This window comes from Rhinoderma darwinii, chromosome 1 (genome assembly GCF_050947455.1).
Source record: "Rhinoderma darwinii isolate aRhiDar2 chromosome 1, aRhiDar2.hap1, whole genome shotgun sequence".
In the NCBI taxonomy this organism is placed as follows: domain Eukaryota; kingdom Metazoa; phylum Chordata; class Amphibia; order Anura; family Rhinodermatidae; genus Rhinoderma; species Rhinoderma darwinii.
The window spans coordinates 233,748,260-233,774,422 of record NC_134687.1 but is presented as its reverse complement, the minus strand read 5'-3'; the positions used below and the strand labels follow the sequence as shown (position 1 = coordinate 233,774,422).

At 42.4% G+C, this 26,163-nt stretch overlaps 1 protein-coding gene across 2 annotated transcripts; it reads left to right on the top strand.

Annotated features, from left to right (window-relative positions):
* Positions 1–284: 284 nt before the first annotated feature.
* ERI1 (exoribonuclease 1) lies at positions 285–25,473 on the top strand. Of its 2 annotated transcripts, none has more exons than XM_075862311.1 (7): positions 285–632; positions 13,387–13,565; positions 14,007–14,211; positions 19,360–19,443; positions 21,390–21,499; positions 24,790–24,904; positions 25,055–25,473. In XM_075862311.1, the coding sequence occupies exons 1-7, from the start codon at positions 519–521 to the stop codon at positions 25,295–25,297; spliced, it is 1,050 nt and encodes a 349-aa protein (XP_075718426.1). In that variant the 5' UTR covers positions 285–518; the 3' UTR covers positions 25,298–25,473. The 2 variants fall into 2 exon arrangements, with proteins under 2 accessions (XP_075718426.1, XP_075718432.1); XM_075862317.1 differs by having other exon boundaries at positions 288–614.
* Positions 25,474–26,163: the final 690 nt, after the last annotated feature.

Genomic DNA, 26,163 nt, shown 5'->3' with positions numbered 1-26,163 from the left:
GCACTTTGTTCTAGCGATTGGTGGGGGTTCTCAGTGCTCGGACCCCCACCAATCCAAACTTCTGATATGTCTCTATGACATGTCAGAAGTTTGTCAAACGCCCACCATGGTTCTGCCCTCTACACCATGTAGAGGCGGGCCACATAATCTCCAGTGCTACTATGAAGTAGAATTGAGGGCTCAGGAGAGACAACACTAAAGTGTGTTGGCGCCCCCGTGCGGTCGGCTCATTACACTTATTATTCCCAACTCAAAGATGGCGTTTTCATGCTGGTGACGACTGCGAACTTCCGGTGCCCTATATCCCGGAAGCACGTCAGAGTTCTTCTAGACGCGGGATAGACAAGTCACCCGTAGCTTGGAGGTACCAGAGAGATGTGCTGCGTCCTCTCTATTCTGACTTATGGCTGTGATCTCGGCAAGTCTTTGTGATAAAGCGCGCTCTGTGTCTGCCAGTCATATACTCCTGAGCAGCAAGTAATGACCGGACTCTTATAGAGCGTTCCTATAGAGGCATAATGGAGGGTCAGAAGGAGAGTAGCCCTCTTCATAACGGGCAATCTGAGGAGGATGAGCTGTGCAGGACGCTGAAGAACGTGGAGCTGTCCGGAGAGGTAATGGGTTCGCCAGAGGTATTGCGGGTCATATCATCTCCGGTTAGCTGGGTAATTGCAGCTAAGAAGGACATGTTGGAATTTAAAGGGGAACTCTGATGAAAAGAATCTAATCCTAGTCACTGTGCCAATGTTACACTACCTCCGATGGAAGGCCTCAGCATATGCCACTGTATAGGAATATATATGGTATACGTCGCCCATTGACTCAAAATATGTATGTCTCTTTACTGTGTGCGTCTATAGAAAAGTGCAGCGCACTACGCATCTCTATACAGAGAAAAGTAAGGCAAGAACGAGATGTAGGTAGGCCCTTTTTTTATTTCTCTTTTCCGTGAAGCGTAAGCTATTAGGCCATGCTCAGATGTGGCTGATTTGTCCCAGATTTTCATTTGGGATTTTTAAAACTGCTGTATGCCCATTCTGTTGCAGCATTGGCACAAATTTTTGCATTTCCCCTATTGCTGTACACTTGAGATTTTCTGCAGATTCACTCCATATTTTCATCAACATACACAACTGAAAAATCCTGTCACGTCTAAACCCATGTTCACGTCAGCGTTGCCCTTCCGTTGACGGATTCCGTCGGGTTAACCCCTCAGCGGAAAGGCAAAATGAAACCTCCGCTTCAGTTTCCCTCACCATTGATCTCGCGTTGCTAAAGGTTTCCGGTGTGACAGGGTTCTGTTGTTTTGATGGAATCAATAGCGCAGACGACCGTTATTCTGTCAAAACAACGGAACCCTGTCACAACGGTGACAAACTAACACCTTTCGGGACGTTTCCGTCACCATTGAGATCAATGGTGAGGGAAACGGATGTTAGGGTTTGTTTGCTTTTCCGTTGAGGGGTTAACCTGATGGAACCCCTCAATGGAAGGCAATGCTGATGTGAACAGGCCCTAATAACGACCACAAAATGTATGATTATATGTAATTGAAGTCAAGAGCAGGTGCATAAAAACGTAAACTACTATATTTGCCCAGTATATGTTTAATCCGTCCTAAGAAAGTTGACAAAAATAAAAACAAATCCTTCCATGAATTTGAAAGCGCATTCAGTCTGATCTATATTTTTTTTTTTGGGCAAATTTTAATCTTAGCCAGGTCTCGGAGACCTCAATGACCCACTGAAGGGCCGTGTCCACACACCCTGGTTACAGAGGTATTCCCATCACAGACATTTATGGCACATCCACAGGATATGCCATTAATGTCTTATATGTGGGTCTCGGCTCTGGCACTCTCGCCTATTTATAGACCAGGGTCGCCCAACCCCCGTCTCGCCTAGTAAGGTGGTAGTCGCATTAAGGTGGAGGCTGAATGGAGCGGCAACCCTCTGATTTCACTTCAATTGGAGTTATAGAAACAACTGAGCACACGTGCGAACAACTCCATTTGTTCTCCGGCTGGATGCAGTGACATCCTTACAAGGTGAGATGGGGTTCAGAGGACTCCCAATCTCGACGCTGGTGCGGGTCCTAGAGATGGGACCACAACTATCAGACGTTTATGGTATATCCTGCCTCACTGTAAACAGCATTTTGTAATCTAAAAGATTAGCACTTACACCTCTGGATTACTTCACTGCTTGAGTGATGCTGGTATTGACCTAAAAGGGGATATTTTCCCATATTGGGGGTCCCCAACAATGTCATCAACTGTTATTGCTGGTGGGACTGTTGGGCAAGTCTTCCTACTTCAGCGCTGATGGGGAGAATCTCCATCATAAGTGAGGGGCAGAGGAAAGCCTCGTCTCGGACTCCTGTACTTGGTACCAGCACAGGAAGACACAATCGCTCTCCTTTACTAGGATAGGCATTTAACAGCTTCCTGGCCAGAAGCTTTACTTTATTTTATTTGTATTTTTAATTTTTAACCCCTACCCGCACCAGGACGTAACTGTCCGTCGTTGCGGGAAGTTACTTCCCGCACGAGGACGTACAGTTACTGAGTTAATCCCGGTGCACACTGTCGGCGACAGTGTGCACCGGGAACCAGGAGGTCAGCTGTCGCCGACAGCTGACACTCCCCTCTTGCCGGCCAGCGGTCCTTTGCCGCTGATTTCGGCGCATTAACCCCTTAAATTCGGCGATCGGGTGCAATCGCCGAATTTTAGGGGTTTCTAACATATCGGCAGACCCCCGTCCGAAATCGCGGGGTCTGCCGATCGTTAGTATGGCAAACGGAAGCCAAACAATGGCTTCCGGGTCTGCCATGGACAGAAGCCCATCAGGACCAACCTTCGGCTGGTCCTGATAGGCTTCCTGTCAGAGTGACAGAAAGTCACTGTGCCGTTCCCGATGCACACTGTCGGCGACAGTGTGCATCGGGAACTTGGAGATCAGCTGTCCCCGACAGCTGACACTCTCCAGTGTTGCCGATCAGCGGCTCATCGCCGCTGATTTCGGCAATTAACCCGTTACATGCGGGGCTCGATTGCGATCTCCGCATGTAGCGGGTTTGTAGCGCATCAGCAGCCCCCATGCAATCGTGGGGGCTTCTGATGCTTGTGATGGCACCCGGGGGCCAGACAACGGCCCCCAGGTCTGCCATGTATGTCAGCCTATGAGGATCAGCCTCTGCTGGTCCTCGTAGACCAACTGTCAGAGTGACTGTGACGTCACACTGACAGTTGGAATACATTACACTACCTAGGTAGTGTAATGTATTCTAGCAGCGATCAGAGCTGCAGGTCAAAAAAAGAAAGTGTAAAAAGTAAAAGAAAAGTTAATAAACAAAAATATTAAGTGTAAAAAGTAAAAAAAGTTAATAAAAATGTTTTATAAAAGTGTAAAAATAAAAGGTTTTGTTTTCCTATAATAAGTCATTTATTCTAGGGAAAAAATGAAAACGTTAAAAAAAAAAAGTACACATATTTGGTATCGCCGCGTTCGTAACGACCCAATCTATGAAACTATAATGTTAATTTTTCCGCACGGTGAACGTCGCAAACAAAATAAACGGAAAACTGTCAGCATCGCTATTTTTTGGTCACCACCCCTCCCAAGATATAGAATAAAAAGTGATCAAGAAGTCGCATTTACCCCAAAATGGTACCAATAAAAACTACAACCCGTCCCGCAAAAAACAAGACCTCCCACAGCTTTTTTGACGAAAAAATAAAAAAGTTACGGCTCAGAATAGCGTGTCCCAGAAAATAAATTATTTTATAGAAACTTAATTTTATTGTGCAAACGCTGCAAAACTTAAAAAAAACTATACACATATGATATCGGCGTAATCGTACCGACCGGCAGAATAAATTAAAACGTAATTTATTGCGCACGGTGAACGCTGTAATAAATAAAGAATTTAAAGCGCCAAAATCGCTGTTTTTTGGTCACCCTAGCTCTAAAAAAGATCCTGAGGGGCCAAAATGCTCACTATACCACTAGAAAAATTCCTTGAGGGGTGTAGATTCCAAAATGGGGTCACTTTTGGCGGGTTTCCACTGTTTTGGTCCCTCCGGGGCGTTGCAAACCCGACATGGCACTGAAAACCAATCCAGCAAAATCTGCACTCCAAAATCCAAAAGGCGCTCCCTTCCTTCTGAGCCCTGCTGTGGGTCCAAACATCAGTTTACGACCACATATGGGGTATTGCCGTAATCGGGAGAAATTGCTTTACAAATTTTGGGGTGCTTTTTCTCCTTTATTCCTTGTAAAAATGAAAAAATTCTATGTTTCCACAGAAAAATAGGTGATTTTCATCTTCACAGACTAATTCCACTAAATTCTGCAAAAAAACTGTGGGGTCAATATGCTATCTATACCCCTAGAAAAATGCCTTGAGGGGTGTAGTTTCCAAAATGGGGTCACTTTGGAGGGGTTTCGGCTGTTTAGGTACCACAAGACCGCCTCAAACCTGACATGGTGCCTAAAATATATTCCTAAAAAAAGGAGGCCCCGAAATCCACTAGCTGCTCCTTTGCTTCTGAGGCCTGTGTTTCAGTCCATTAGGACACTAGGGCCACATGTTGGATATTTCTAAAATCTGCAGAATCTGGGCAATAAATATTGAGTTGCGTTTCCCTGGTAAAACCTTCTGTGTTACAGATTTTTTTTTTTATAACAAATGAATTTCGGCAAAAAAAATGAAATTTGTAAATTTCACCTCTACTTTGCCTTAATTCCTGTGAAACGCCTAAAGGGTTAAAATATTTTCTGAATGTGGTTTTGAATACCTTGAGGGGTGCAGTTTTCAAAATGGGGTGATTTATGGGGAATTTCTAATATATAAGGCCCTCAAAGCCACTTCAGAACTGAACTGGTCCCTGAAAAAATAGCCTTTTGAAATTTTATTGAAAATATGAGAAATTGCTGCTAAAGTTCTAAGCCTCGTAAAGTCCTAGAAAAATAAAATTACGTGAAAAAAAATGATGCAAACATAAAGTAGACATATAGGGGATGTTAACTAGTAACTATTTTGTGTGGTATTACTATCTGTTTCACAAGCAAATACATTTAAATTTAGAAAAATGCTAATTTTTGCAAATTTTTGCTAAAATTTGACGTTTTTCACAAATAAATATTGAATTTATCGACCAAATTTTTTCACTAACATAAAGTACAATATGTCACGAGAAAACAATCTCAGAATCGCTTGGATAGGTAAAAGCATTCCGGAGTTATTACCACATAAAGTGACACATGTCAGATTTGAAAAAATAGGCTGTGTCCACAAGGCCAAAACAGGCTGTGTCCTAAAGGGGTTAAATATGGAAGGAAAAGTGAAAAAAAATAAAAAATGTGCATATGTGATTTTAGGTGGTGTTTTTTGACATCTGGTGCATGCCACTGGGTAAACACACCTGAATACTGTAGCGTCCATGGCTGCGGGCCGTCCGATTTACTTGACGCCCGCAGCCACGGATCTGTGAGCGCTGGTCCCCATCTCCTTCCTAGGAGACGCCAGCGCTCACTTCCGCTCCGGTCAGCTTTTTCCAATAGGGTGCGCGCGTACGCTTGTGCCCGCTCTTAAAGGGCCAGCACGCGCACATGAAAACCATCAACTCACATGATTTCCTGGACTATAAGAAGGCCTCTGCCCTTCTGATTCTTGTCTGAGCGTTGTTGTCGTACCCTAAGTTTGTCTATGCAAATGGTCTCCTAGTGTTTTCTTGTATCCTGTTACCTGTATCCCGTGCTATCCTGGTTGAGTACCGTGCTGTGCTGTATACCACGCCTGTCCTGCTTCACCACACCTGACGTCTACCTGCTGTCTAGTACCAGCTGAGCTTGCCTTGCTACTGTCCGAGCTGCCGCATGTACCCTATACGAACTATAGACTGTAACCTGCGCCCTGTTGGCCAGCTGCCATACCGCCAAGGCGGTATAGCCCAGTGGGTCCACGTAGCCAACGTGACAAATACATATTTGGCACCTTCTGCCGACTTTAGCGATACCAAATATTTGTGTACCACTTACAATGAATGGTGCACTAACTGGCTTTTGGAGAGCAATTTTCCAAAGCTGGTTTGCTGACAGTATATGACCATTACAGAAGTTGTGAAGGGTTGTCCAGTTCCAAAAAATTGATGGCCTATCCTCAGGATAGGCCATCAATATCTGATGGACTTCTGGCATCCCCTTGATCAGCTGTTTTGAAGGGGCTGCAGCGCTTGTACAAGAGCGGCTTCCCCTTTATTTCCTTTACTCCTTACTGTGAATCGCTGACAGACTTGTTGTGGCGGTTCACCATATTACAGCCTTCTCCCATTGAAGTGAACAGACCCCAATCCATTACGTATTGATGGCCTATCCTCAGGAAAGATACCTGATATATAGTTCTGCTCTGTAGCACTTGCCCTATTTCATTTGTCTTTATGAAAGCAGTTTTGGGGTCTGCCCACAAACACTATAGGAATAAAAAGGTTTAATAATGAGTAGTTACTCTGAGAGACTGGTGCTGTTCCTTAGGAAAAAATTCAAAGGATCTTTTCCTGGCACCTCCACAACGGCGCTCATACGAGGATTCCCCGCCTCTTGAGGGACAGGAAATCAACATGGACACAGGAATAAAAGGCCCCTCCTCCATACCTTATCCAGTTGTTTCCTGTCCCTCTGGGAAGCATGGATGTCCTGCTGTTTGGAAGAGCAGGAAGGAAATCTATCCACCCAGTCTTCTCTGCCCGGCCCACACGAATGTGAGGTCCGGAGGACTGGTGCAGTGAGCGGGGTCGTGGGTGGCTTGCAGCTTCCCTCCCGCTCTATGGCAGAAGTCCTCCGCTGGAGGCAGCTCCGGGCACTGTTCCCTTGGGACCCAGGATCGGTTCGAGGTACCTGGCGGACGGGGATTCCTTTTGGCAGGGAGTCCTGTTTCTCCTCCTGGGTCTCAGCGTCTCCAGTCACATGTTTCACGTGCCTATTATGTGGTTACCCGGTGGAGTGCAGGGATTGGTCGAGACAGCAGGAGGCGGGGCCAAGAGAAAACTGGCACCAGATTCAAAATGAAAGATTGCTGGTAAGTGATTCCAGCGTCTCTGAAGCCATGTCTATCTCCTCTGTGGCGGATCCCCGCAAGTCTGCAGATCCTGTGGTTGCATCTTGCCTGGTATGTCCCCCCCTCCTTGTATGCTTCACCCTCCCTTCTTATACTAAGTTGGTGGCTGAAGTTCTCTTGCTTTGTGACTTCTTCCTTTCTCCTATTAGTTGCCTTGTGACACTACTTTGTGCTTTATTTAAGGAAACTGCTCAGCCTAAGCGGCCTATAAAGAAGTGTGGAGTCTGTAAGAAGTCACTGTCCTCCTCCTCCTATAAGAAGGCATTATCTTCAAAATGCATTCAGAAATTACTGGTGGATGAAACTCGTTTTTGGATAGCATAAAATATCTATTCTAAAGGAAGAAGTTAGCTCTGCTATTACTCTCCAATTGGATGCCAGGTCTCCCAGGCCTTCTACCTATAGTTTTCATCAACCCTCTGTACCTCCTGCAGTTCTTTCTGACGGGCTAGATGAAGGGGAAATTCTAAGTCCGATTGATTGACTCCTCAGATGATACTGGTATGCCCTGCAGTATGATGGAAGATACTGAGTCTTCTAAAAGCCATTCGGGCAACCATGAACATAGAGGATACTAAGGAACCACTTTCCTTTCAGGATCAGATGTTCCAGGGCCTGGGTGAAAGGAGAAAATGTGTATTACCGGTTCATAGGAATGTAAAAAAGTTAATAACTAAAGAGTGGAACGATCCAGAAAAGAGCAACTATTTCTGATACCTTCAAACGGAAATAGCCCTTTTCAAAAGAAGATTCTGAACTCTGGGACAAAGTTCCCAGAGTGGATGCACCTGTTGCAGGTATCTCTAAAGTCCTCCCTACCATGTGAAGTCATGGGATTACTTACTGATCCCATGGATAAAAAAGTGGAAGCTCTTTTAAAAAGAATATGGGAAGCTTCCACAGCAATGTTTAGGCCCGGGATTGACCAGTTAGGGAACCATCTTGCTGCTGGCGCTCAGAGGATATCCTGTCTTCACTAATGCTAAAGAAAGCTTCTAATTACCTAGCAGATGCCTCAGCAGATATAGTAAATATTTCAGTTAGATCTGCTGCCTTATCCAATGCAGCAAGAAGATCTACTTGGTTAAGGATGTGGTCAGGAGATCCTCGTTCTAAGAACAAGCTGGTCGGCGTTCCAAACAGCCGATCTCCCTCACAAGGATCAGGGTTAGATGACATCCTAGAAAAAGCTGTCGAGAAGAAAAAAATTACCCTGTGGAACAAATTTTTTTCAGCAGCGAAATTCCTTTCGGACTCAAAAGGAGAACTGTTTTGGGAGCGGACAGGATTATAGGTGGAAACAGTATAAAGGCAGAGGGAAAAACCTCCACAGTGATGCCAGAGTTCCGGTAGGGGGCAGGTTAAATAAATTTTTGGCATCCTGGAAGAACATCTCACTTTCCCCCTGTATCTTAGATATAATACATCAGGGCTACCAACTAGAATTTCTTGCCTAGTCTCCACAGAGATTCCTAGCCATGACTAGTCTTTCTGCAAAATGCCAGATATCCTTGGAGAAGGAAATTCTACTTCTACAGAAGCAAGTAATTATTCAGGTGTCCGAATCCCAATAAGTCAGGAATTCTATTTTCCTGTGTTTCTCGTCAGAAAAACAGACGGCTCGGCAAGGGCCATAATAAATTTGAAAGCCCTCAACCGTTATCTAACGTACAAAAGATTCAAGATCGAGACTATAAAATCGACAGTAAATCTTCTATCTTCAAACTGTCATATGGTTACGCTGGATCTAACAGACGCCTACTGCCACATTCCAAATCACCCAGAATCTCAAAGGTTCCGGAGGACAGCTGTTTTTTCGAAACAGACTCCATTATTTTCAGTTTCAAGCTCTCCTCTTCGGGCTCAGTTCGGCTCCAAGAATCTTGACGAAAGTAATGGCAGAAGTCACAGCCTTTCTTCATCAAAACGGTGTCCGGATAATTCCTTATTTGGATGACTTCCTTATTTCAGCCCCCTCCGCTTCTCCGCTGCTTCTAGATCTAGAGTTAGTCCTTCAAGTTTTTTTTGTTTTTTTTTCTCTAGACTGGTTAATCACAAAAAAATCCGACCTCTTCCCGAACCAGAAGAAATGTTTCCTAGGGGTCCTCCTCAACTCCCTGAAGATGACCTCTTACCTTCCAGAGGAAAAGCAGATCTCCATTCCATCAAAGTTTCTTTCTTCTGCAGAAACCGATACCACTCCATTCGGGAGATTATGACGATCTTTGGTCTCCTAACATCAACAATCCCAGCAGTCCTCTGGGCACAAGCTCATTCAAGACCCCTACAACGGTTTCTCCTCTGTGTGGGACATAGATTAAGCCTCCCTAGACGTAAGGGTAAAAATACCTTCCGCGGTGAGGCTATCGCTACACTGGTAGCTGATATCAAGCCATCTCCAGAAAGGAGTCCCTTGGAAACCGAACCCTCAACTAGTCATCACGACAGATGCCAGCAGCAAAGGCTGGGGAGCCCACACATCCTCTTCTCTAGCCCATGGCTTATGGGATCCTCATGGCAAAAGCCTCTTCCAACCTGAGAGAGCTGTCGGCAGTAAAAGAAGCGCTTGTGGCTCTTCAATCATCTCTGCAGGGCAAACCTATAAAGGTCCTTTCAGACAATATAACCATACCTGAACAAACAGGGAGGAACCAGAAGCAAGAGCCTGTACCGTGTATCAGCTGAAATCTTGATGTGGGCAGAGAAACATCCTCTCTGTCTCAGCGGTCCATGTAAGAGGCAGAGCGAATATAGCAGCAGATTTTCTCAGCAGAGTCTCTGAGGGAAGGGGAGTGGAAATGAAACCCTTATATCTTAAAGAGGCTCTGTCACCACATTATAAGTGCCCTGTCTCCTATATAAGGAGATCGGCGCTGTAATGTAGGTGACAGTAATGCTTTTTATTTAAAAAAACGATCTATTTTCACAATGTTAGGAGCGATTTTGGTTTATGCTAATGAGCTTTCTTAATGCCCAAGTGGGCGTACTTTTACTTTCGACCAAGTGGGCGTTGTACAGAGGAGTGCATGACCCTGACCAATCGGCATCATGCACTCCTCTCCATTCATTTACACTGCACTAGCGATAGTTATATCACTATGTGCAGCCACATACACAAGCCCTAACATTACTACAGTGTCCTGATAATGAATACACATGACCATCCAGCCTGGAAGTCGTGTACTCTGAATCCTGACACTTCTGAATCTTTTCTGTGAGATTCCAGCAACGGATACGAAATCTCGCAAGATTACGAGATTTCGTATCCGTTGCTGTAAATCTCACAGAAAAGAGTCAGAAGTGTCAGGATTCTGAGTACACATGACGTCCATGTGTATTCATTATCAGAACACTGTAGTAATGTTAGGGCTTGTGAATGTAGCTGCACATAGTGATATAACTATCGCTAGTGCAGTGTAAATGAATGGAGAGGAGTGCATGATGCCGATTGGTCAGCGTCATGCACTCCTCTGTACAACGACCACTTGGTCGAAAGTAAAAATACTTGGGCATTAAGAAAGCTCATTAGCATAAACCAAAATCGCTCCTAACATTGTGAAAATAGATAGTTTTTTTTAAAATAAAAAGCATTACTGTCACCTACATTACAGCGCCGATCTCCTTATATAGGAGACGGGGCACTTAAAGAGGCTCTGTCACCACATTATAAGTCGGATCACCCAAATATGGGGGATGCCAGATCTAGAGCTGTTTGCTTCAAGGGTGAACCATCAAGTCCCAGCATTTTATTCCCTTTCACACACAGATGATCCTTTGAAGATAGATGCTCTGTCTCAAAGTTGGCCGAGAACTCTCCTCTATGCCTTTCCTCCATTCTCCCGAATACCGAAGGTGTTCACAAAGATCCAGGAAGAGAATGCCAGAGTAATTTTGATTGCTCCTCATTGGGCCAGAAGATCTTGGTTCCCTCTTCCCATCCAGCTGGCGGAAGGGAAGTACTGGTCTTTCCCTCCCTTACTGGACCTGCTATCTCAGGGACCTGTCTTTAATCCAAACACTCTTCAATTTAGGCTGACTGTTTTGGATTCTGAACGAATGATCCTTAGGAATATGGGATTCTCTGACACAGTAATTGCAACTATTTTAAATAGCTGAAAAAGAGTCCCTTCCAAGATATACCTCAGTTCGGCATCAAGTTCATCCTTCTTTTTTTTTTTTTTCCCAGTACAAATGGGACAGTTCGTCTAGACCTAGTATTGCACTGATATTAGACTTTCTACAAAAAGGTCTAGAAAAGGGCCTAAAAACCAGCACTCTAAGGGTGCATATATCCGCTCTGAATGCTTTTTTTAAACTGTAGATTAGCAGAAAATTCTTTCATTAAACGATTCGTAAAGGGTTGTGATAGTCTAAATTCAGTAGGCAGTAAGACTACTTCCGGCCATATGTTCAGACGCAAGGACTAGGAGCGGAGGCAGCGGCGGCTGCAGGAGCAGTTAAGTTATGTTTGTGTATGTTATGTGTGTGTATCTTCGTGTTATACTGTGTGATTACCACTGTATCTAATCCTCCTACACTGCATTCGCTTAAAAAATGGCGGCACACCGTGTAGGAGGTTTGAACATTCAACCCCCTCCTTTCTCCTGGCACTAGCCAGGATAAAGGAGGGGGGATTGTGTGAGGACACTAGAGTGAGTGTGTCTCCTCCAATTTTGCAGCATAAAGCAATGAGGTTGCTTTACCACATGCCAATGCTGCAATTTTGGGAATTGCTCCCTCTAGTGACCAGCACATGGAAATGTTATAAATTAGAATCTAATTTATAATATTTCCTGACTTGTGAAAAAATTAGAACAATGTGTAATCATTTATATAGTAACTTTAATTACAAAAAAAATAAAAAAATAATTCTAGCGACACATTCCCTTTAAACCATTTTCTCCTAGCAATTAAACAGCCAGGAGAATTGGAGAATTACAGACTTTTTCCTATAAAGCCCGTTACTTCAGTTTTTCCAGACAGAATTATCCTAAGACACCAACCTTCCTTCTTGCCAAAGGTTGTATCAAAGTTCCACTGCCAACAGGAGGTTTCATTACCATCCTTTTTTCCCAAATCATCTTCTAACGAAGAGCGGGATTACCATCACCTAGATGTCAGAAGATGTGTTCTGGGTTACCTAGGAAGTGTCGCCGACTTTAGACCCACCATCTACTTTCGAGGAAAGAACAAAGGAAAGGCAGCAAGTAAAGCCTCTATTGCCTGGTGAATTAAGAGGGCCATTTCTGCTTGTTACCAAAAGAAGTGTTTCACCCCCAGTAGGTCTAAAAGCACATTCTACTAGAGCAGTTTCCACTTCATGGGCTGAAGGGGCATCCGCTTCTATTGACCAGATTTGTCGGGCAGCTACCTTGGCTAACCCTTTAACCTTCTTTAAACATTACAAATTAGATGTATTGTCAGACAGGGACTTGTCCTCTGGGCGTAAAGTCCTTTCAGCAGTTGTCCATCCCTAAATTCAAAATCTTCTGTTCCTCCTATGAGTGACGTTGTGGAGGTGCCAGGAAAAAAATAAAATTGCTCTTACCGGTAATTGGATTTTCCGGAAACCTCCACAACGACACGGGATCTCTCTCTCCCCCCCCCCCCCCCTATAGGTTGGTTAGTTCACCTAAATATTGAATTATTGTGTAGAGGTACCCTGTTTTTACTGGATAAGGTATGGAGGGGGGACTTTTTATTCCTGTCTGTTTCCTGTCCCTCGAGAGGCGGGGAATCCTCCTATGAGTGCCATTGTGGAAGTTTTCGGAAAATCCAATCAGGGTAGTTTTCATCTTTTGTCCATGTATTAAAGAGTTTTTAATTCCATAAAAAGTAAACTTCGTGCACAAGATTGCGTGTTTCGAGCCCGAACCGGGCTCATCAGATACAAACATTGTGATGTTAGGTCAGTTATTTTAAAGGAAAAAAGCCCACCATATAACTGTTATCCTGCAATCTAGTCCATCAATTCAGATAGCCCCATAGATGGAGAATGCATTCAAGTGTTCTGTTTGATTCCAACCATTTCCTTGTTGAACCATGTAATGTCTATTGGAATTTTTTTTTTGCATATTTTTTTTGACCTTGTCGAGTCTCCAGTTGCCTTACAGCACATAACATGGACTAGTGTCGTAGTACTTTCATCCAGGTGGGGTGCGGAGTGGCTTAGTGCCTAGTATCAGTTGTACATTGTCCACAAAGCACTATTTTAAATGTTTTTAGAAATGCTAACCCTTCTAAAATATATATATCCATCTTTCTTTCAGGTCAGAGAGAGAAGCCAAACTGACGGTTGGGATGACCAGGGGATTCATTCTACTAAGTCAAGTGCCAGTGACTTTAGTGATCCAGTCTACAAAGAAATTGCTTTCACAAATGGATGTGTAAATAGAATGAGTAAAGATGAGTTGAAGGCAAAACTTACAGAACTAAAGATGGACACCAGGTACATCAAACTGAGGAAACAAGTCTATGGTTTATAGTTTTATTTTAAGGCAGTTGTTATGGTTTTTATAGAACCCCTGTTTAACGTGCCAATACTGGCTGCATAATTAGTTATTTTGGGGGAATAAGAAAAACATGGGTGCTTTTTTATTTATTTATTTTTAAATAAATTATTTATATATATATATATATATATATATATATATATAATATACATTTTCCAAAAGATACGAGGCAACATTTCCTTTTCAGTGAAATCTGGATCAATTTATTCACCGCCAGTTGTGACTAAGTTGATCCAGATTTCACTGAAAAAGTGCTGCCTCGTATGTTTTTGAATATTATTCGATCTTTTTTTATTGAAATGTAAAAAATTTTTTTCATTTTTAGTGCCAGATCCTTAAAGAAATGGTAAATGTGTTTTTGTTTTTTGTTTGTCAAGAGGAGTGAAGGATGTCTTGAAAAAGCGTCTGAAGAATTACTACAAGAAGCAGAAACTAAAGGAATCCAGTGACACGAATGCCTACTATGACTACATTTGTGTCATTGACTTTGAGGCCACTTGTGAGGAGGGTAACGCATCAGATTACATTCATGAGATCATAGAGTTCCCCATCGTCTTGGTCAATACAGGGACTTTGGAAATTGTAAGTTTTGTAAATTTCTGGAAAATGGAAAATGCAGTGGAAATGTATGTATATAGCTTTTCACAAGGCAGTGTTTTGGTCAGTATTTATAGAAATCACAGAAAAAGTTCATACTTAGGGTATGTGCACACGTAGCGTTTTGGGGCGTTTACACCTCAAAACGGCTGAAAAAACGGAAGCCGAATACCTACAAACATCTGCCCATTGATGGGAAATACTTTGTTCTGTTAAGTTTTGTTTTTTTTTTGTTTTTTTTCTATGCCTCGTAAGAAGATGCCTGCGAAAGAGTGCATGTCAATTTTTTTGGAGCCGTTTTTCATTGACTCCATAGAAAAACAGCTAAAAAACGCTGCGAAAAACGAGTGGCTTAAAAACGTCTGAAAATCAGGAGCAGTTTTCCCTTGAAAAGAGCTCCGTATTTTTAGACTTTTTTGATTTTGTGTTCACATACCTTTATGGATTCAAGGTAACTTTCAATCACCAGTTCCCAGCAGGATGCAGACAAGCCACAGTGCTCCCATATATCATTGTGACTTGTCTGCATCCTGCCGAGAACTGGTGCTTGAACCTGCTCGTATAAGTAAGTATGACCTTTTTTCTGTGTTGTATGTTTTTTTCATTTTTTTTTTTTTTTTTTCTGTAAATATGTCCCCTCTTTCTGTGATTTGTTCAGTATGTATAAGCCAAAACCAGGAGTAGAAAAAGTATAATGGAAAGATTTATACCTCTTCCGTGTCTTTTTAAAAAAAAAAAATGTTATTTAATTGAAAGATGAAAAGAGATCAAACGGTCGTATGTACGCCAAAATGGTATCAATGAAAATGTCAGTACATCCAGCAAAAAAAATAAGCCCCCATGAAGTTTTTAAATCTTTCTGGGTGTTTGAATTCATTGACACAAAAGGAAATTATGACACCCCCCCCCCCCCCTGCACACACGATCCGCAGACTAAAGTTATTATGACATTTATGCTGCACAATTATTTATTTTTATTATTTTATAACTTATGAAAAACATGTATCTGGGGGGGGGGGGGGAAAAACCCTGTTGTGGCTAAAGAAAAAAAAAAAGCTGTCATTAAGGCATAAACTAGGCCAGGTGTTTTTTTAAGAATGTTATAGAGCCATTGTTTACAACGGGGAGATGGGCACTGTGATTTACAGCACAGCAGGCGTAGTCTCGCGAGATTACGCTGTAAACTGTCATTTACAGCGAGATCGTGCTGTGCTGTAAATTACAGACGCTACAGAAGTGGTCCGGAGAATAACTACACATCCCGTCCTGGTTGGAGGTAATGTATATTCATTGTCATGACACATGAGTAGCGTTATGGTGTGTTTATGTGACTGCAAATAGCGACATAGCTATATTGCTATCTGCACTGTAAATGAATGGAGAGAAGTGTATGATGCTGATTGGTCAGCGTCATACACTCCTCTGTACAACGCCCACTTGGTCATATAGTAAAACACGCCCAGTTGTCCATTGAGTCATTAGCATAAAGCTAATATAGGTCATAACTCAGTCAAAAATGATTGTTTTTCTAAATAAAAAACACTGCTGTAATCTACATTACAGCGCCGATCACATCATGTACAATATAGGCCACTTATAATGTGGTGACAAAGCCTCTTTAAAGTTCTGTAAAAGGGAGTACGAGTAAACCAGCATCGAGGCTGAAAGTTTTAGTCAAATAAGGAATGACAGCTGGCGACGCAGCACATATAAGATAAGCGGGAATGGGACTAAGGCTACATTCATACGAGCGTAGGCAACCTCGGACGTGAAAAACGTTCGTTTTCCAAGGTGCACCCATGGGGACGTGATCTCACGGAACCCCCAGAGACTAGTCTATAGAGGGATGCATGACACACAGTAAAATAGGACATGTCCTATTTTTTCACAAACCCTTCACACGCTCAGTTGAAACGACGGTCGTGTGAACGGCCCCATTGAAATACGGGAGTCCGTGACTGCTGCTGTTTTAACAGCTGTCACAAAGACTTAATACACGCTTGTCTGAATGAGCCCTAAGTGGTCAGGTGATGAGGCAGGGGATAAAAGAAGAGAATTCATCCTCTCACCTACAGTCATGTTTATGGCACAAAAATAATGGGTCTGAAAAGTGTTCTTGCCAGTTAGTGGTAAACTTTGTGGTCTTGTCACATGGGAATGCATCGTTACAATATTTGCCATGCTACTTAAGATTTACCATTGGGAAAACTTTTATTTTGGCAAATATCTTTTCATGTGTGCCCCTCTTCTGGTGCATATCCAAAAGTTCTTTGAGTCCTGGATCAGAAGAAAGTAAAGGTGTAGTTGCTCACATTTTTCATCATCTGCATGGGATTGTTTCTCCAGCAGAAGCATAGTTTTTCAGTTGGAAATTAAAATCTGCCCCATGTGACTGCACCCAAATTACTTACTACCAACTTTAAGGCCTCATGCACACGTCCGTATTCTGGCAAGTATTTTGCTTCAGTATTTGGAAGCCAAAACCAGTAGTGGAACATAAACAGAGAACCTATAATGGAAAGATTTGCACCTCTTCCGTGTTTTGAACCCGCTCCTGGTTTTGGCTTCCAAATACTGATGTGTGCATGAGGCCTAACCCTTTTTCCTGCCAGGGTTTTTTGGACAATTTTCACATGTAGAAATAAAACCTAAATTGCAAAATAAAAACATCATACTAAATCCCCATACCTAATATATTTTCTGAAAGTAAATACCTGGCACATTATCAAAATTCCACTCTTCACTTCATACACAAGGTTACCGCCATGCAATTGTGTCGGTGTAATTTTTCATAAAAAATGCATATATATTTGTGCCTAAATGTGTGATCCAAGCAGAAATTACGATGCAAGCACACATCCTAAAATCAAAGATCAATATGTTTAGAGTACATACAGGCCACTTATGCCTAAGTCTACATGCACATATCTATATAAAATTACCAGGATTGAAGAGGCCAAAAATCTGGTAAATTGGAAAACAAAGGGATTACAGGACTTGAAAAGTGAGTGCACCCCAAATGCTATATATTTGTTTGAGCATTGCAGTTGTCTTGACATGCTATTTGCAACCATGTCCACCTTTTACATAACTGTGACAAATGCATTTTGCGCATAAAACTCACAAGCGGAGGTTTACGCTTAAAAAGCAATGTAACAGACCAAGGGATGAAAAATTAATATATATAATGCTTGTGCTCTCAAAAATGCTAAAACGGGGGGCCATGCAATACTTGTCCATCTTAACAAATGTATTAAAAAATGTTTTAGATTTTGGTAGCATCGTAGCGGTTTGCCACATATCTTTGTGTATATAGCATTAGGGATGCACGGTGCATCGAAACTTCGATACTGTTTCGATACTGTGCATCCCTAAACGGTTCGATACCGCTATTTCCTGTATTTCGATACTGAGCTGCGCAGCCGCACAGCTCAGTATAGTAATACATGAGTGTATGAGAGCGGGGCTGCGGCTGTGTAATTCAGCCCCGCTCCTGAGTCATGATAAGTTCGCGGGGTCAGGATGATGTGATGCGGCCGGCGCTGCACTAATGAGCGGCGGCACTGAAGACAAAACATGGCGGGCGCGCTGCAAAACACCCCCATGTTCTGTCCTCAGTGCCTGAACCGCCGCTCATTAGTGCAGCGCCGGCAGCACCTCCTTATGCTGACCGCGCACGCACTTCCTGTCAGGAGCGGGGCAATGGCTGTATTACACAGCCGCAGTCCCGCTCTATAACGGCGGAGATCAGAGAAACCTCTCATCTCCGCCGCTATTCCCCTGAATGCTGCGATCACAGCTGACTGCAGCATTCAGGGGAAAGTGAGAAGGGGGGATGCCCCTGGATCGCGTCACAGGGAATTCCTGTGACGCGATCGAGGGCCATACCATATATGGGCAGACAGCCCAGGGTCTATTGACGGACCCCAGGGCTGTCTTACCATATTTCATGTTGTTAGGACATACCCAAGTATGTCCTAACAACTGCCTGTGTGCTATCCGTCCACAGGTTAATGTACTGGCACATATCTGATATATGTCAGTACATTAAAGTTTAAAAATAAAGTAAAAACAAAGTATTGTTAAATTTAAAAAAAAATACACATTCACCTTTTTTACAATAAACATTAAAATAAGTCTCAATACATAAAATACACATATTCGGTATTGGCGCGGCCGTAATATCCTGCACAACTATTTTTTTGCATCATTTATGATGTGTACGCTGTAAAAAAATAAAATAAACACGGCTTTCTATCACTTATTGGGGGGCACGAGGTGCGATGATAAATTTAACCTCCATGTTCCTCACATTAATAGTAATTAGCCCCATCATGTACCTCGCACATTAACCCAATATGACTGAGAAACAGGTCGCGCCTCACATCAGAAAACGGAAGATTTTTTTTTTTTTTACTACTGTTGGCAAAGTATCGAAATTGGTATCGAAATCGCAATACTAAACGAAGTATCGGTATCTAAGTCCAAATTCTGGTATCGTGACATCCCTATATAGCATACCTGATAATTACACACTAATAATTTATACATACAACCACCTTCATGCAACTTTTCATGCAGTTTCTGCTTATAGTCCCTGTTTGGTGCAATTTCAAATTTGACTGAAATACGTACTCAAGTGGACCGCTTATGCAAACCTAATGTACTCTGCAAAAGAAACTAAGATGTAAGGAGTTCATACATACCACACATGTCTATGTTTACAGGTGCATATGTTAAAGAAGCGCTAAAACCACAGGAATGCACCGACCAAATTTTCCTACAGTCCCTGAACACTGCCAGCACGCTCCCCTACTGACCCCACGTTTGCAAGTCTGCCAACAGAGCCATTCTTCGTAACCGCTTTACGGTTTGGCTTATAGAGGGGGTCCTGAGCTTGGTACCCTCTTCTATGAAGTCCATATGCTCTATTTAATAGGACATATGGTAAGGTGGGCCAATTAAGACACACCCCTTAATAACATGTCCTTACTATATCCGTGTTATGTACTGGAAAAACCCTTTAGCTCCTAAAATATTTACAGCCCTCTCCTTGCATTGTCTGCAGTTTTCCATCTTATAGTTAACGGTTTTCCTGTTTTGTTTTTTTTCTCCCCTCCTTCCTCTCTTAAGGAGGATACCTTCCAGTGTTATGTCAAGCCAGAAATAAAGCAACAGCTTTCAGACTTCTGCATTAATCTTACTGGGATAACCCAGGTAGGTGTTTGATACGTAATTATTGTAAATGGCGTATATTCTAGCTGCAATTTATCATTGTCCTATTAAATTATTTTTTTTTGTCCATATGTTTACTTCATGACTGAATATTTCTTGGAGCTCCTTGATGACCTGAAATATTTATACTCTTATTTCTGTCATCTGCAATAGGAAAACACTCAGAATAAAGAGCTCATTGAAATACATAGGTGTTCGTGCTACCATTTGTTCAGAAAGTGCGATCCTCTAATGGCAACATGCTGAATGTGGCTCTTGGCTTTATCTGATAGAGCGTTGACCTAAGTCCATAGGGCTCCATTGTCAGACGGAGGCCAAAAGTGTCCTTTTGTACTCTGTCTAGCCGGTATATGTCTGCATACTGCAAAAAAAAAAAAAGTATGGAATAGGCAAGTAGAATATGATATTCCATCCAACGGAGCTTATTAATGCAATGTATGTGTTTTTTTTAAGATATGGGTGACATCCCAGGCATCCGTTGAACTGATACGTCATGAGCTTTTCATGACTGATCGGTTAAACGGGTGCCATTATAGCCTAAGGGTGACATCCATTACCTTTATAGTCTATGGGTGACGGATGCCACTGTTAGACATCCATCGCAGTCTCCGTTTAAAGAGTCTGTCACCGCATTATAAGTGGCCTATCTTCTACATAATCTGATTGGCGCTGTAACATAGTGTGAGCTGGCGTCCCCCTTGGATTGCTGTATTGGGCAGTCGCGCACACAGAAACTGGGTAAACACAAACAGCGGGTACTTTTTATTTGCACCAAACAAACAGATCCTTTTTGTACAGAGTTTTTGTGTCCACTGGGTAAAGCAACAAACAAAACCATATAACTTGTGGAAAAACAATCTTTAAAGTTCTTACCCTGTAGCAGTCACCACCTGAGCGTGCAAGTGCCCTTTGTTAGGTGTTTCGTTCATAGCAGTCTCCTTGGAGGAACAACAATCTCCTTCCTCCTCACTCTCTCTTCCTCTTCACACTGTCAGCTTCCCTTTTAATCAGGGCCAGCTGAGACTCAGAATCTCGAGAAACCAAAACCTGGAGTGGAGGTATGGGAATGGCCATCCCACCCAGAATCTCTACAGCCATTCCTAAATCCCAGACCCTGAAATCCAGCCTAAGAAACTCCTGCTAACCAACTAACCTTGCTGAGCAACAAACTTCCCAGAGATTTACACCACTGAGATAATAAATCTCAGTGGCACATACCTACCCTCTACCAGTCTTCCTACTGACTGTTTACAATAGACAGCAGTGTTTTTTATTTAGAAAATCAATCATTTTTGACTGAGCTATGACCGATTTTAGTTTTATGCTAATTACTTTCTTAATAGACAACTGGGTGTTTTACTTTTTGACTAGGTGGGCGTTGTGGGGAGAAGTGTATGACTAGATCACTATGTGGAGTCATTTACTCGCATATTAACGTTACTGACATTGAATAGACATCACCTCCAGCCGGGACGTGATGTCTATTCACAATCCTGACACTTCTGTAATGTTTGTGTGGGACTTACAGCACAGCAAGCGTAATCTCGTTTTAAATGACAGTTTACAGCGTAATCTCACAAGATTACGCTAGCTCTGCTGTAAATCTCACACAAACGTTACTGAAGAGTCAGGATTCTGAATAGACATTACGTCCCGGCTGGTAGCGATGTCTATTCACTGTCAGGACACTTCAGTAACGTTAATATGTGAGTAAGTGACTGCACATAGTGATCAAGCTAGATCGCCAATCACATTATGTAGGCGATAGGCTACTTATGTGGTGACCGAGCCTCTTTAACTTATACTTTCTTGGTGTAGAAGGCAAACGTAGGCCAAAAAAAGTGATGTGAACTGGTCCTATTAGTGGTCTGGCTCCTCACACTGTACTCTTATGTTATTAAGTTTTGATAGTTGTTTTCTTTCCTCAGGAACTTGTTGACAAGGCTGACACATTTCCTGTGGTTCTCCAAAGTGTAGTGGACTGGATGAGACAGAAGGAACTAGGTACAAAGTTCAAGTATGCCATCCTAACTGATGGGTAAGGGCTTCTGCTTTTTGTTTTTTGCATTCTCATGTTAGATTGAAGGATTTCAAAATTGGTGGCCTGTCTTTCGGATGTGCTACAAATATGAGATCGGTGGGGGTCTGGAGCGTGGCACCCCCGCCTGTCAGCTGTTTGAAGGGGCTGCGGAGCTTAAGTGAGCATTGCAGCCTTTCATTGTTTACCTCGGGTTTCAGGTTTTGTGCTTGCCCACACGATTACATTTGTAGTGGCTGTGCATGGTATTGTAGCTTTGTCCCAATCCAGTCAATAGGACAGTGCTGCGATAACCTTTCACACCCTCTGCGAAAGTAACGGCGTGCGCCAGTAGGAACAGGAATAAAACCTATGTAAACATTGAGGAGCCTGCAGCGCTCCTACAAGCACCGCAGCCACTTCAAACAGCTGATCGTCTGGGGTGCCGAGAGTCAGACCCCCGCCAATCTAATATTGGATAGGCCATCAACTCTGAAATTCTGGATAACCCTTTAAAGATTGAATTACATTAAAACTTTGGACTAATGCTGAAAAATGTGCCTTTGCCTTGAATTTAGGTGCCCAACTCCCCCTTAAAGTTTCACTTAGCTGGTCACTGCCGAGGAGGTTGATCCACGACAGTCTTTTAGTAGGCCTTTGCTGAAACCTGTGGTTGCTATGACTTCCTGAGCGGCTGAGGTCTTTTGTCACAGTGGAAACTAAACTTAAAATAATTACGGTTATTTGCCACAAGAGGGAGTAGAACACATTCGACTTCCGATATACATTTGGTCATGTTAAAGTGTAGCTAAACGTTTGACAAACTTCTGACATATAATGACCTGTCAGAAGTTTGGATTGGTGGGGGTCCGAGCACTGAAACCCCCACCAATCGCTAGAACGAAGCAGCTGAAGCACTCGTGTGAACGCTCAGCCGCTTCGTGTTTGTCCGGAAAGCCGATGTATCGGAGTACGGGCTCATAGACTTTCTATTGAGTCTGTACGCCGATACATTTATTTCCGGAAAAAGCATAGGCGTACGGACTCAATAGAAAGTCTTCGAGCCTGTACTCCGATACATCGGCTTTCCGGAAAAAGCAGAACAGACAAGAAGCAGCTGGGCGACCACACGAGCGCTTCAGCTGCTTCGTTCTAGCGATTGGTGGTGGTCTCAGTGCTTGGACCCCCACCAATCCAAACTTCTGACATGTCACTAAGACATGTCAAAAGTTTGTCAAATGTTTTAGCTACACTTTAATGTTTTTGGAAACTTTTCCTGTGTATGTCCTTATACTGTAGTAAATGAAAATAGCTAACGTTGCTTTGGCTATTATAAGGGCCAATGTGACAAGTGAAGGATGAATGAGAACTGAGCGTACCTGACATCCAAAACAATAGTCTGAAGGCACTCGTCCAGCAAAGTAACCAGTCATGCATGGGCCTCCATGTAGAATTTGGCTGACCATGCATTTCAGATAGCTGTGCCTCTAATCTAAAATTGTACAAACTGGGCGCATCTGTAACATGACAATGTTCATGAGCTCTTAAAGAGAACCTGTCACCAGCATTTCACCTATTAAACCAAATAGCCCATTCTAAAGATAGTTGCCGTCCCAGAGGTGGGAGATGGGAATACCCCTTTATTGTAAAATATTCCGCAAAGAACGAGTTAGAAGGAAGTTTGCATTTACAAGAAACATTTAAACAGCATACTAAAACTAAATTAATAAAAATAACAAGTAAAAAAAACATGTTCACGCACAAAAGAAAATATGGCAACAGGGTAAAAAATAGGTAGGTAACAAAGTGTGTCGGTATTCGTAATTGGCACAAAGGATGTGCAACAACCTCAAAACACCCATTCAGCACAAGACTTCAAGGTTTTCCAGCTTGGACAACCCCTATGCAGCTGACGGGTCTGCTCACTATCTATTCACTGGGGGTCCCACTACTGTTCTCGCCGGGTAGGTGGCAATATGGAAAGCATACAATTTCTGTTTCTAAGATGAGAGGGTTTAATCCCTTACTGACAAATATGTACGGCACTGTCAGGGAAGGGTTTCCCCAAACCGTAATACAGTTATGTCTCGGTGATGGGGGGTGCTCAGGAGCTGAGCCTGCGCCACCTCCAGTAAGTGTCATCTGTAAGTTACAGCTGATATCGGCTATGACTACCAGGCTCGGCAGGGCTTAATAGGTATAGGAGTAAAATTTCCAGTCATAATACATTGCACTACATCAGGTATTCAGGTCCAAAAGTCCTCTAGTGGAACTAAAAAACAAAAGTACAAAAATGAAAACATAAGTTTTAAGTTAAAAAAAACAAACAAAAACACAATTTTCCCCATAAGTTTTTTATTATTGCCAAAAATGAAAAGATAAACTACGCAATTGGTACCTGCAAAGAACTGAACTATAAAACGATCACTATATTTATAAATATTGAGTTTAGTTTCTCTAAGGCTATGTTCACACGGAGTATTTTGGGGGAGGAATATCTGCCTCAAAGCTCCAAACGGAATTTTGAGGCAGATATTCCTCCCCCAAAATACTCCGTGTGAATAGCAATGATCGCGCCGTTTTTCGCCCGCGGCCATTGAGCGCCGCGGGCAGAAAACACGCTTTCTCCTGCCTCCCATTGAAGTCAATGGGAGGTCGGAGGCGGAAGCGCCCGAAGATAGGGCATGTCGCTTCTTTTTCCCGCGAGGCAGTTTTACTGCTCGCGGGAAAAAGACGCCGACGCCTCCCATTGAAATCAATGGGAGGCGTTCTCGGGGAGTTTCTGCCGAGTTTTGCGACGCGGTTTCCGCGTCAATAAACTCGGCAAAAGACCCCGTGTGAACATAGCCTAAGACTTTTCTGTGTTACAAAAAAGGATTAAATATCTGCAAAAATACAAATTTTGTAAATTTCACATTTTACTTTGCTTTTATTCCTGTGTAACGCCTAAAGAGTTAAGAAACCTCAAATTCTGTTTTCAAATATTTTGAAATTTGCCATTTTTTAAAAATGGTAAGTTATATGGTGGGTTTAAAACTGAATTGGTCCCTAAAAAAAATTTGGTTTTGAAAAATTGCTGCTAAAGTTAGAAGCCTCCTAATGTCCTTAAATAATAAAAGGACGCTTAACGAAATGATGCCGAATATAAAGTAGACCTATCGGAGTGGACCAATTTTTGCCTCTAACAAAGTGAAACGTTTGAAAAATGAGGCTGTCAGGAAGCTGACGGTAAGGGTTAAATTTACATTAGGTAATTGTTTGGCTTGTGTGCATAACCATGTGCTATTTTTATTTTCAATATTCCTTTGCAGGTCATGGGATATGAGCAAGTTCTTGAACATGCAGTGCCATATCAGTCGTATAAAATACCCACGGTTTGCAAAGAAATGGATCAATATTCGCAAGAGTTATGGGAATTTTTACAAGGTACAATGTCCCGTTTATCCTTATTTTCATGCATAATGCCATGCAAAGCAGATCTGTGCTCCGCGGCAACAATGCTTTGCATGCATAATAACACGCAAGTTAAAAATTAGCTGCATGTCCCTTTCAGAATTTGTTTTATTTTAAACACAGGTTCCCAGAACTCAGACAAAGTTGACGATGATGCTTGAGAAGTTGGGCATGAAATACGATGGTCGCCTTCACTGTGGTTTGGATGATTCAAAGAACATTGCGCGAATCGCTATCCGCATGCTACAAGACGGCTGTGATCTACGTGTGAATGAGAGAATGCATACAGGACAGCTAATGACTGTATCCAGCTCCCTGCCGTTGGAAGGGGCTGCCATTCCTCATAATCCACAGTTCACAAGTTAGCCTTTTATTTTATTAATTTTTATTTTTAGAGCAATATATTTTAAAGAAAACTATCCTATTTAATGCCCATACCGTTGTGTGGCAATGTTATGCCCACATATATGGCAATGGGATGTATAATAATCACGCCTTTGTGGATTGTTTCATTGAGTTCAGTAATAAAAGTTTAAATAGTGCTCAAGTGCTTTTATATTTTAAAAAATGTTTGTTTTTTTTTTTTTTGCATTTTATTAAACACTAGATTGTCTGATGGACATGAACAGACATACAAATTACTGGAAGTATTAGTCTCTCCTCTCCACGTTCTGGCTCTAAGTTTTAACAGTGCCACTGAATATCTGCAAATGTATTTTTATGCCAATGACTTTCATTGTAAAACTAAAACCATTTTGCAGCATCCAGTTGTATTGAAAAGCGTAGTGACCTATTTTCAATACAGTTAAAAAGTACTGGCCAAACTAATACTATTTTGTCATACATCTGACTTAAAGAGGCTCTGTCACCACATTATAAGTGCCCTATCTCCTACATAAGGTGATGGGCGCTGTAATGTAGGTGACAGCAGTGCTTTTTATTTAAAAACGATCTATTTTTACCACTTTATTAGCGATTTTAGATTTATGCTAGTGAGTTGCCTAATGCCCAAGTGGGTGTATTTTTACTATAGACCAAGTGGGTGTTGTACAGGGGAGTGTATGACGCTGACCAATCAGCCTCATGCACTCCTCTCCATTCATTTACTCAGCGCATAGGGATCCTGCTTGATCCTTATGTGCTGTCGTAGGGTATGTTCACACGGCTTATTTACGTACGTAATTCGGGCGTTTTACGCCTCGATTTACATCCGAAAATGCGCCTCGATAGCG